This window comes from Tasmannia lanceolata, unplaced genomic scaffold, assembly GCF_043159265.1.
Source record: "Tasmannia lanceolata isolate RefF3 unplaced genomic scaffold, GAP_Taslan_0.1 ptg000018l, whole genome shotgun sequence".
In the NCBI taxonomy this organism is placed as follows: Eukaryota; Viridiplantae; Streptophyta; class Magnoliopsida; order Canellales; family Winteraceae; genus Tasmannia; species Tasmannia lanceolata.
The window spans coordinates 22,284,808-22,297,359 of NW_027518695.1; the positions used below are offsets into that span (position 1 = coordinate 22,284,808).

The 12,552-nt window shown below is 49.4% G+C and overlaps 1 protein-coding gene across 1 annotated transcript; it reads left to right on the forward strand.

The window, feature by feature from the left end:
• Positions 1 to 1,346: 1,346 nt before the first annotated feature.
• LOC143852014 (uncharacterized) lies at positions 1,347 to 2,874 on the forward strand. The gene is made up of 2 exons (XM_077361522.1): positions 1,347 to 2,153; positions 2,240 to 2,874. Exons 1-2 carry the CDS (start codon positions 1,749 to 1,751, stop codon positions 2,408 to 2,410), a joined length of 576 nt encoding a protein of 191 aa, XP_077217637.1. The 5' UTR covers positions 1,347 to 1,748; the 3' UTR covers positions 2,411 to 2,874.
• The last annotated feature ends 9,678 nt before the right edge of the window (positions 2,875 to 12,552 follow it).

A 12,552-nucleotide genomic window follows, 5' to 3' on the forward strand; every position in this document is an offset into this window, starting at 1 on the left:
GTAAAAGTATAAGATTTCGAGTTAGAAAATGGTGAAGATTAGGGTTTCTAACAGGATGAATCTAAGGCTTCAATGTTAAGAAGAAGAATAGAGGAAGCAAAGCAATAATTGACAACAAAATTCGGCTGAAAACTGACCGGAGTTAGGCCGGAGTCCGGTTGAGCTTGCCGGAGAAGATAGAATTCTGATTGGAAAATCTAAGAACAAAGTTTTCGGTTCTTCAGATCTACTTCTTCTCTCTCTTTTGCTCGTTGACTGTAAATGAAAGGAGGGTGGAAGATATGGTGTGAACTGCCCAGAGAAGAAGATCGGAGCTAGCCGGAGCATGAGCCGGAGAAGATCGGAGAAGAAATGGGTTTCGGCGAATTTGGGGATTACTCCTCTCTCTCTGCGAATTTTTTTTTCCTTTTTTTTTCTTTATAAATGAGGGTTAATGTGCTATTTATAGGCATTTTTTTCTAACCGATATCCACACCCTAATTGATAAGCGCACAAATGCGCGACTCTGACTGGCTAAATCACCCCCTTGTTTTGATAACTACACAAACTCAGCTTGTCTTTTGTGAATATTTTTGTCGGATTTTTCTGGAATTTTGCCGGGACATTTCTAGGGCTTTAAGGCTTCTAAAAATGTATTCATGGGCACTTAGGGTCTTTGGATGACTGGAATTTTCCTTCAAATACACGGATTTTGGGGTAAAATGAAAAACCTAGTGGGCCACCCCCTCATTTGCACTACACACACTATTTCGGTCCATTTACTAGGCAAACAAGCTCCGATCTCGATGAAATTTTGCAGGGGGTTAGAAGAGACCCTCATCCAGCCTAGGGTGAAGTTTGGAACCCTAATGCTGAGATTCGGATGGATTTGGCACGAGCCGGAAAGGTTTAGGGCTTAGTCAAAATGGGGTGTCTACAGACGTCCACAACATTAATCCCTGGTCGGGCCGTTGAGGTCGTGGCGAGGGCCCGGATGGATGCCAATCCCAAATACAACATACAGGCTCTCAACGAGGAGAATCACCTGGATGAGTCCATGTTGGTGGTGATTAGGGATAAATACTGTATTCCATCCAGGTTTGGGCTGAGGGAGGCGACGGAGGGAGATAGGGCTTGTAACGAGAGTTCTAATGTTTGCATATATGATGAGTCGTTGAGAGCCGGACTTCGATTTCCTATGCACCCATTCTTCGCCTCGGTGCTTCAATACTACGGGCTGGCTCCGGCTCAAGTATCGCCTAACTCATGGAGGCTACTTATAGGGTTCGTATACCTCATTCAGGGCCGGCTTCAGAGGAGCTTGTCCGTGCCCTTGTTCCGCGCGTGTGCGCAATTGAAGAGGCACAAGGGCGGGGGTTGGATTTACATTAGCCAGCGCCCGGAGGTAAAAATGATTACTGGCATCCCCTCCTCTATACACTTGTGGAGAAACAGGTTCTTTTATGTCGAGGACAGGGAGTCCAGCGAGCCCTGGCCGGTCCCTTTGAAATGGGGAACCCCGGATGCAGTCGCGATGAGTCGCAAGCCGCTCCTCGAGGGCGAGGATGCGAGGACGCTTGCCTTGCTTCGGGAGGTGCTGGATCACGAGGGACCTATCGATTGCTCGAACTTCCAAGGGGAAGAGGTTCTGGTTGGGTTGGGCCTTAGTACCGTGACCCGGGCACGTACGTGGCTAGTCTTGTTTAAAACTTATCTTTCCTCTTTTTCCTTGCTTTTGACTGGTTTTGTTTGTGTGTCGACTTTCAGAGATGCAGCAGCAGTCGCTAGTTGATAAAATGAGGAAGGGGGCCTTTGGGACGGTCCGTCAGGGTCAGAAAAGAAAGGCCTTGGAGACAGCGAGCCCGGCCCCCACCCAGGACGCGCCGCCGCCACTCAAAGCCAAGAGTTCGGTGAAATTGGTGAGTTCCTCGAGCCGGGGTGCAGGGTCCTCGAAGAAGGTGGGAACACCTGCTGGGACCCTTCCTCCCCCGACGAGGTCCGGAGATAATGTTTTTCGGCCCAATTGGGCCGTTCAGAAAAATGACACCGGCCTCGGTGAGAGCCGGGTAGCTGTTGAGATCCAGAGAAAGTGTATTCTCAACAAAGACAAGGAACAGGTTCTCCACGAGCCGCCAGCTATGGCCGAAGAGGCCGTATTTTCTTCCCTTTATCAGGTAAGATGGCCAACGAGTACGCTCACTCTCTGTCCGTCTTTCACTTCGTCTACCTGTATTAAAATTTGCTCATGTGTATCTTGTAGATTGGAGTGTACTTCAATGATCTTCAGGGGAAGAGTAAGAAGTTCTCTACAGCAATCACGAACTCGGAAGCGGAGAATGGGAAGTTGATCCGGGAGGCAAAGGAGGTACAGAAAATCATTGACACGTCGGCCGAGGAGAACAAGCGGCTGAAAGAGGATTTTGCCGCTTAGCTGGCCGCGCAGAAGGAGAAAGCGACGGAAGCCCTCAACGCTCAGAGGGAAAGAGCCCTAACGAGGCAGGTGACGGCCGTTCAAGAAAAGGAGGACGAACTCCTTCTCCTATCCAGTGAGGCCTATAAGATAGGGTTTTTTGACTGCCTGGGGCAGGTCAAGGATTCCGACCCGGGCGTTGATTTGTCCAAGATGGTTCTACCTGACCCACCGACAATTACTGATGATGAGCCGGCCACAGCGGACGCATCCTTGGCCGCAGGGGCAGATCCAGCGCCGGATGGCGGCAACGAGGCGTTTTGAGCTCTTCTCCTCCCCTTTTGGTGGCTTTTTGACTTCTTTTTGTAATGGCCCTTTGGAGGCCCAACTTTTTGTAACAGCCCGTTGAGGCGTTGTTTTTGTAATGGTCCTCTGAGGCCCTCACATATGAATGGAAAGCAAATTTTTACTGTCTACCTTTTCCCTGCTTTTGTCTCTAGTTTATACTTGTTTGGCCATGTACCGTGTAGCTATTGCTCCAGGCAGGCGTCATGGGCTTAGGTTAATCCCAATGGGCGTGGTTTCTCAGGAACTTGGTTTTTGCATCCGGGCTGGTTCCGGACCAGGAGTGGGCTCCCGGTCTTTGCGGAGACGAGCCGTGGCGAACCAAGCGTCGAGTACCCTAGTTTTAGTGAACTGGGTTTCCAATTTGATGAGTACCCAAGTTTTAGCGAACTGGGTTTCCGAAGAGCTCTGGTTTTTACATCCGGGCTGGTTCCGGCCAGGAGTGGGCTCCCGGTCTTAGCGGAGACAAGCCGTGGCGAACCAAGCGTCGAGTACCCTAGTTTTAGTGAACTGGGTTTCCAAAGAGCTTTGGTTTCTGCATCCGGGCTGGTTCCGGACCAGGAGTGGGCTCCCGGTCTTTGCGGAGACGAGCCGTGGGGAACCAAGCGTCGAGTACCCTAGTTTTAGTGAACTGGGTTTCCGAATGGACGAATACGAAGAGATTTGTAAAAGAGCTTCTTTCATTCATATTCAGTATGTATTTACAAAGTCATTTTTGCATCGGTTAGCTCGCTACTGATGGTATTTTCGAAGGTTCTTTGAGTTCCAGGCGTGGGGTAGCGGCTGTTCCTCGAGTGTTTCTAGCCTATAACTTTCCGGACGAACCACCTCTTTTACTTGGTATGGCCCCTCCCAGGTTGGGGAAAGTTTTCCGACCTTCTTGGGTTGGGAGATGGCAGCTTTCCTTAAGACCAGATCTCCAACTCGAAACTCTCTGGGGCGAATCTTGGAGTCATGATAGCGAGATACTTTCTGCTTGTAGGCGGCGACTCTTATTCGGGATTCTTCTCTGGCCTCCTCTAATAAGTCGAGATTAGCGCGGAGCCCGTCACCGTTGAGCTGTTCGTTGAAGCTGGTGATCCGAGCGGACGGGGTGCCTACATCGACAGGTATTACCGCCTCTGTTCCAAACGACAGGTTGAATGGTGACTCACCCGTTGGTGTGCGTGGGGTGGTGCGATACGCCCATAGGACATGATAGAGCTCGTCTGCCCATCGACCAGCTTTTTCGTCCAGTCTTTCCTTTATAGCCTGCAGTAGGATTCAGTTTGTGACTTCTGTCTGCCCGTTGGTCTGTGGGTGCGCTACTGAGGTGAACCTCTGCTCAATTTTCAGGTCGGAGCAGAATTTTCGAAAGTTTCGGCAGTCGAATTGTTTGCCATTGTCTGTTATCAAGGCGCGAGGGATCCCGAATCTGCAGACCACTGATTTCCAAAAGAAGTTCTGCACATTCTGCTCGGTGATCTGGGCTAGAGGTTCAGCCTCCACCCATTTGGTAAAATAATCAATGACCACCACTACGAAGGTGCGCCTTCCAGAGGCCGGTGGAAAGGGGCCCAAGATATCCAGCCCCCAAATCGCGAAGGGTAGCGGGCTGATGATTGGAGCCATAGATACAGCGGGCTGATGAATGGTGGGGGAGAACTTTTAGCATTTCTCACACCTCTTGACCAGGGTCAGCGCGTCTTGTCTTAATGTCGGCCAGTACAGACCTCTCAACAGAACTTTGATCGCCAGTGCCTTGCCCCCTAGATGCTCTCCGCAAATACCTTCATGTGTCTCTTGCAGGGCGTACGTGGCGTCGCTGGGCCGGAGACATTTTAAGTAGGGGAGGGTGTAGGATCTTTTGAACAAGTTCTCGCCATCGAGTGAAAAACGGGCTGCTCTTTGGATCACCTTGCGCGCTTCTCTCTTGGCCTCGGGTACTCTCCCACTACGTAGCTATTCGACGATCTCGTCCATCCAGCAGGACTCGTGTTCCACCTGCATTATCTCAGCAGCCTTTCTTTCGATACTGGATGCCTGTAAGAACTCCATGTGTATATTTCCGAGAGTCGTGTACCCGGATGCGGCCAGCTTAGACAGTATATCTGCCTTTGTGTTGTCCGTTCTGGGGATTCTGACGACCTCAAAACTTTTGAACTTGGAAGATAGCTGTCGAACCAGGGAGAGGTATTTAATCATACGCTCTTCGCGGGCTTCGTATATCCCTTGGATCTGGTTGGCGATTAACTGGGAGTCACAGTAGGCTTTCAATCTCTGGGCGCCAATCTGGACTGCAAGATTCATTCCGGCGAGGAGTGCTTCATACTCGGCCTCATTGTTAGATGCGCGAAATCCGAACCTTAAGGCGCAGTCTAGGGCGAAACTGTCCGGCCCGGTTAAGACCAGACCGGCTCCGCAGCCAACCTTGTTCGAAGATCCGTCCACGTGCACCTCCCAGAGTGGTTCGGCGGTTGAAGGACCCTGTTCAGCTGGTGGTACGGGGATGATTCCCGTTCCGGCTCCATCTTCTGCTGGCCCCCCAGTTGCGGTTGCACTTTTCGCTGCTGGGGCTTGGGCGACTTCTGGTTCGGTGATCTGCTGGGGGATGGAGCATTCAGCTACGAAATCTGCCAATACTTGAGCCTTGATCGCGGGCCTGGGCATGTACCGGATGTCAAATTCACTCAGTTCCACGGCCCATTTAACGAGTCGTCCCGAGGTGTCCGGCTTATGGAGAGCTTGCCTAAGCGGCTGGTCAGTTAGGACCTTTATCATGTGAGCTTGAAAATACGGTCTCAACTTCCTGGTTGCCGTCACCAGCCCGTAAGCCAATTTCTCGACGCGCTTGTACTTGATTTCAGCGTCGTGCAGGACTTTACTAACGTAGTAGACCGGCTTTTGTTGGCTGTGCTCTTCACGAACTAGGACTGCCGCCAGAGCCAAGGGGCTTATAGATAAGTACAAAAGTAGCTCCTCACCGGGCTCCGGTTTTGTCAATAGCGGTGGAGAGGACAGATATTGTTTTAACTCCTCGAAGGCGACCTGTCATTCCTCTGTCCAGGGCGCGGTCTTGAGTCCTTTGACTGCGCTGAAGAAGGGGAGACACCTTTCTGCAGATTTTGAGACGAAGCGTCCCAGCGCGGCTATCATCCCTGTCAGTCGCTGCACATCTCTGATGGTTTTCGGCGGAGTGAGCTCCACCACGGCCTTGATTTTTTTCGGATTGGCCTCTATCCCTCTCTGGCTAATCATAAACCCTAGGAACTTTCCTGAGCTGACGCTGAAGGTGTATTTGGTGGGATTGAGCTTCATCTTATGATTTCTCAGGACTTGAAATGTTTCCTTCAAGTCGGAGACATGATCTTGTGCGCTTCGGCTTTTGACCAGCATGTCGTCGACATAGACTTCCATGTTGCGGCCGATCTAATTCCGGAAGAGCTTGTTTACGAGCCTCTGATACGTGGCTCCGGCATTTTTCAGGCCGAAGGGCATGACGCGGTAGCAGTAGGTCCCCTGGTCCGTTACAAAGGAGGTCTTCGGGATATCTGACTCATACATTCTGATCTGATTACGAGCCTCTGATACGTGGCTCCGGCATTTTTCAGGCCGAAGGGCATGACGCGGTAGCAGTAGGTCCCCTGGTCCGTTACAAAGGAGGTCTTCGGGATATCTGACTCATACATTCTGATCTGATTATATCCGGAGAAGGCGTCCATGAAGCTCAGTAACTCGTGACCTGCAGTGGCGTCAATGAGTTGATCGATCTTTGGAAGCGGGTAACTGTCCTTGGGACAGGCTTTATTCAGATCAGTGAAGTCGACGCAGGTTCTCCATTTCCCATTTGCCTTTTTTACCAGGACTACGTTTGCCAACCAGTCCGGGTACTGGATTTCCCGAATGAAGTCAGCCCTTAGGAGCCTCTCCACTTCTTCTCTGATCGCCTGCCGCCTTTCGAGGGCGAAGTGTCTCCTTTTCTGCTTTACCGGCCTGCAGGTTGGGTCAACACCTAGCCGGTGCGTGCTGACCTCCGGGCTAATACCGGGCATGTCTGCGGGAGCCCATGCGAAGACATCTGCGTTGTTCTGAAGAAACTGGGTGAGGCTGCGCCGGGTGTCGTCGTCTAGAGAGGAGCCAATCTGAACCACCTTCTCATCATCGTTTTCGCACAGGGGAATGGGCATAAGGTCTTCGGCGGGCTGAGTTCCCTGAGCTTCATCCCTCAGGTCCAGTAGCTTGATTGGGAACGACTCCGTTGCATTTTTGCCCTTGAGTGCCATTGCATAGCACTCCCTAGATTGTGGCTGGTCTCCCCTTACTTCTCCGACGCCGCTTGTCGTAATAAATTTCATCATCTGGTGATAAGCAGACGCGATGGCGTGGATCAGGTTCTGCCCAGGCCATCCTAAAATAGCGTTATAGACTGAGTGGCCCTCACTACTAGGAAGTTGACCATGGCGAAAGCCTGGCAGGGTGGATCCCCGACGAGGACAGGAAGTTCGATTTGTCCCTCCACCTTGACGACCTCTTCAGAGAAGCCGAACAGATCTGAGTTCGCCGGCCTTAAGCGGTCGTCACCTATCATCATCCTTTCGAAGGCGTGATAGTCTAAGATGTCGGCTGAGCTCTCATTGTCTACCGGGACTTTCCTCAGCTCCCAGTTTGCGACGAGCATCGTTAGGACTAGGGCGTCATCATGTGGTAATATCAGGCCGTCGAGGTCTGAATCCGAGAAGGAGATCTCATTCTCCGTCTTCGCCTTCTTGCTGCATGCGTGCATGGCATTGACTCGGCGTGCGTAAGCTTTCCGAGCAGCGGATGAGGTGCCTCCAGCTGCCAGACCGCCTATGATTGTGCCAATGACTCCCCTTGGTTGGGAGCGGTGTGCCTCTGGTGGTGGACTAGGCGGCAGAGGAGATTGTCTTCGGACTGTGGGCGGGTGAGACCGCCGAGGGCTTCGGCCCTGGGGACCTTTCTCCTTGGGGTCACTTCTGCGGGTGTCGCTTCAGACATATTTTTTCAAGTAGCCCCTGCTGATCAACTGCTCGATCTCCTCCTTCAGCTGCCAGCAGTCGTCTGTATCATGGTCGTGGTCCCTGTGGAACCGGCAGTACTTCGACTTGTCTCTCCTGTTTCCCTTGGAGATCATTGAGGTTGGCCACTTTATGAACTCTTCTCCGCTGATGGCAGCCAGTATATGTCTTCGGGAGGTGTTGAGAGGGGTGAAGTTTTCCTCCCTTTTCTGGGGGGACTTGTCTCTTCTGACGACCTTATCATCCCTGCGCTGCTTAGCAGGGTACCTGTCTTGGCTCTTGTCATCAGAGGTTCTCCTCCGACTCGAGTCCAGAGCAGCCAACGTCTCTTCCACTGATATGTATTCCTCTGCCCCGGCCATCAGATCTGCTAGGGAGTGAGGATTCCGGCGGGCCACTGCTCTGCGGAAATCATTTGACCTAGCACCTGCAAGAAGCGCGTTCGTAGCGGCCGAGGGGTCTAGATTTGGCACTTGGAGTGCCTCCCTGTTGAAGCGGCCGATGAAGGCTTTGAGAGGTTTATTATCCTCCTGCCGCAAGGTCATCAGCGATGCTGTTGTTTTCCTTGGCCTGCAGCTGCTCATGAAGTGGCGGACCAGGTTTTCCCCGAAGTCATCGAAGTTGCTGATGGAGTTCGGTCTGATCCTTGAGTACCACTCCCTTGCTGCACCTGTTAGGGTCGTCGGAAACGCTCTGCAGAGGAAACCGTCTGACGCACCGTGGAGGAGCATCATTGTCCGGAACGTCTCCAAGTGGTCCACGGGGTCAGTGGTCCCATCATACTGCAGGATAGTTGGCATTTTAAATCCCCTGGGTGCTGGGGCACCCATCACGTCGTCGGTGAACGGCGTTCTGCTCGAGAACGCCCTAGACGTAGGCTGGCTTTGATCCTTAGCCAGCTCTTCAATTTTGTGGTCCATTTCTTCTATTCTCCGCAGCATCGGGTCAGCTCTACGGTCTGGTGACCTATTTCTCTCCACAGATTGGCTCGCCGCAGAGCCGGAGTGGCTCTCCGGACTCTATGACGGGACCGGGATTTTGCCTGTGGTGCGCGCTCTTCATGAGCTTGGCGCCTTTGCACAAAGCGAGACCGCGACCTCCGACGGCGGTGCGGCTCTGTCTGTGCATGCCTGGCTGCGGGGTGACGGACTTGTCCGGGGGGACGGTGAGTTCGGTCCTCACCATGGCGCGACGACTCTCCCCTGTAGATTTCTGGCCTTTCTTGGATAGGTTGTGGAGCTTCCGGAGGAGGTTGGGGAGGCACTTGGAGTAGCCGCTGGTACTGACCAACGAGAGTTGTCATTTGCTGAAAGAGAGCTTGGACTTGCTCCGGAGTGGGCATGGGGTTCAGGTGTTCCAAACGAGGTTGGCTCTGTTCGGCCGTATCAGAAGCTGCCACCACCAGCGAGGCGACTCGCTCGCTCCGGGTCCTGCGAGGCAGGACGGCTCGGGTAGTCCGCGCGGTTGGCACCCGTGCACTCCTGCGCCCCGTCATTTTTGTGTGTGAGCTATCTGGGAACATCTTTTAGTTCTAGGGTCCCACGGATGGCGCCAATCTGTTAGGCCCGAAATCGGTTAACAGACGTGACAGTGACGCAAGAGCCGAGCTAGAAGGCCTGAGGAGCTGAAGTGAAGGAAATAGGGTCCGGGGGAAATGTGTTATGCACAGAAGCAAACGAGGTCAGAACGACCGACCCGGAGTGTACTCCGGACAGGCTCTTCGTCACTCAAGTCAGTATGAACAGGAGTGCAGAGCTAGTTTTAGGGTGGTGGGTGAAGAAGTTATTACCCTAATTTATGAGCTTTGAAAGCCCTTTTATAGAGGAAATTTGGGGTAGGTGGGGAGTTAATGCTCCAAGGCAGGTGTCGACCAGCCATAGGCCCGAGCTCACCTACTCTGAGGTAATTACCGAACTACCCTTGCTGACGCGGGATTTGCAGTGGCCCCCCTCAGGACACGTGTCGGCAGCTGATAGGCTGGTCTGCGGTGGGCCTTCCTCTAGCCATGTGTTGGAAGCCGATAGGCTGCAGCGTTTTTACACCCCATCACCTAATCTACCACCCTAATGATCCAATGGCCAGATTTTTCTAGATCCAATCTACCACCCTAATGATCCAACGATCAGATCTTTCTAAATCCAATCTAATATATTCTAACCTGCAAGTGATTGTTTCACTTCTGCAACTAAGTGGGTCACGAGATATCAGCCTTTTTGTGAAGGGCCGAGATTACGATGCACTTAGTCACAACAGAGGTGAAACAACCACTACTTGCAAATGACAGTTATAGTTCTAAAATTATGTGGTTACTGACTTTTAAAGAGGACTTAATGTCCCATTAACAAAACAAGATCAAATTGTAATAATCATATATAAAAATAATGATTATAATAGTTCTAGAGAGCAGGATTAGGGCAAGACCTCAAGTTGGTCACTGATGTTGATTACGATGGAGTGACGCATTGGGGGAACGTCGACCCATTGATCGTCTTTGAGGAGCTGGAGCCCACTGACTTGATCATCCTGGAAGACAAGGATGATACCGCCCGCATCGGTGTGGGCCCGCAACCCGTTGATCAACTCGGGGCGTGGGCATGGAGGGTAGTTGCTCACCTTGGTCCCAAAGGTTGGGCCCTTGGATCCACAAAAGGTCTTCTTCAAGTAACCCTTCTCTAGCCCAAGATTCTCACATAGCAAGTCTAATAGGTCTTCTTAGTTTCTCCAATTTCACCACAAATTCCTTCATTGTCTTCCTACAATTCACAAACAAACCCACATACACACGCACAAATTAAATCTCGTAAGAAAAAAAAATTTGCATGGACTTTGCAACTGCCTACTTCAATTCCATTAATTGGTCAACAGCTTTTCACTAAATTATCACATTGAATGCCATAGTTTAAAACAATGTAGCTTTGTGTTGGTCTTCACAGAAGAATTAAATAGAAAGGGAAGATTTTGGGGAGGGGAGGGGAATGGAATCACTAACAAGTGGGTAGGAGAAAATAAAATAATGGAAAATTAGGCAATTTATGACCTATTTCTTATTTAAACTCTCACAGACATGGGTACATTAGAAGCCTCACAGGCCTTTCATTACCCTAAGGGTGCGTTTGGGTTATCGGAATCAGGTGCTGGAATCGGGATCTGATTCCAATTCTGCCTGATTCTAGCATTTGGTTAACAGAATCAGGGCGTGAAATTGACTTCTTGTGAAATTAGAAGGGGAAAATACTGGATCTGTTTCCTGTCCAAAGAAGTGGTATTGATTCTCCCAATTTAGAATGGATTTTTTTTATCTGAATTTTTCGAATTAAAAATTTTACTTTAATTTCTTTCTCATTCCATTTAAGGGAGAATCGGAATAGGAATCAGAATTCCGATTCCTGTTTCTTGGCTGTGAAAATCAGACACCCAAAATATCAAAGTAGCAAGTGTTAATTTTATCTATAATCATTAGTAAGATCAGGGATCTCAGACATATTTGAGACTGGGAGATGGCGCAAGAAGAAGGTACTCTCCCAATCAACGTCTTTGATGTCTATTTGGGCTCCTTCCAGAGCCTTCGTTGCCATGGATTCCTTAAACCGCGCCTCCATGCGCTTCCTGTAATGCTCCTTCGTCAACCTCTCTAACTCATCCATCAACTCGGGCGAAATCCCATGATTCACCAGCTTTAATCACAAATACAAAACCCATTAGACCATGTGTTGGACAAATTATATGTTGTCTAGTAGGGTCTGATATATGGCTTGACTGAATCCAGAAATTAGAAATGTAAATAAATCAGTACTTAGCTTTTGTAGAAAACGTTTCTGTAAAACAGATTGAGAAGAAGAAGGCTGAGTCGTGCCACTGGTCACTCTCCTTAAGAATCGTATCCGCCCCCTACCGGTGCAAACCGGGATCCGCGAACCAATGCTCCAAGATAAAACAGCCAAAGTTGGCTCCAGTCCACGTGCACTCGCTGACTGGTCCACCCAGAATCACCGTAGAACTGTGATCAGATCAGAACGGAGGAAAGGAAGAAGACAAGCATAAACTTTGATGTTTTTTCTGTAAAAAACTATATCCTCCAATGGTGCTGTTCTCTTCTTTTTATAGATGAGAATATGACTGTTGGAGGATAATTAATCACCATTAAAAGACCAAAACGTTTCTCTTTTAATCACCATTAAAAGACAAAAAACGTTTCTCTCTTAATCACCATTAAAAGACAAAAAACGTTTCTCTTTTAATCACCATTAAAAGACAAAAAACGTTTCTCTCTTAATCACCATTAAAAGACAAAAAACGTTTCTCTTTTAATCACCATTAAAAGACAAAAACGTTTCTCTCTTAATTACCATTAAAAGACAAAAACATTTCTCTTTTAATCACCATTAAAAGACAAAAACGTTTCTCTCTTAATTACCATTAAAAGACATAAACGTTTCTCTCTTAATTACCATTAAAAGACAAAAACGGTTTTGGTTTTGAAAACACACCACAAGCACACTCACCATGGTCTTGGGTTCAAGTCCCCACATATGCAAAAGTCTTTTACTTTAAAACAAGAGAAGGAAACATAATTTGAATCTTCCCTCCAAATTTTTTAAACAAAAAGAAAAAGCATCTTTGACTTTTCAAATCTTTTTATTATTTTGTTTAAAAATTCTAACAATCCCCCACAAGATTCAAAATACAGTTGAAAATTGAAAACGGAAGTATCTGAGCACATTAGAAAATAGAGTGGATTCATACCGGTGTCTTTTGGACTTCAACCGATATTTAGGATAAACAGATTACGTTACCGAGTACGGG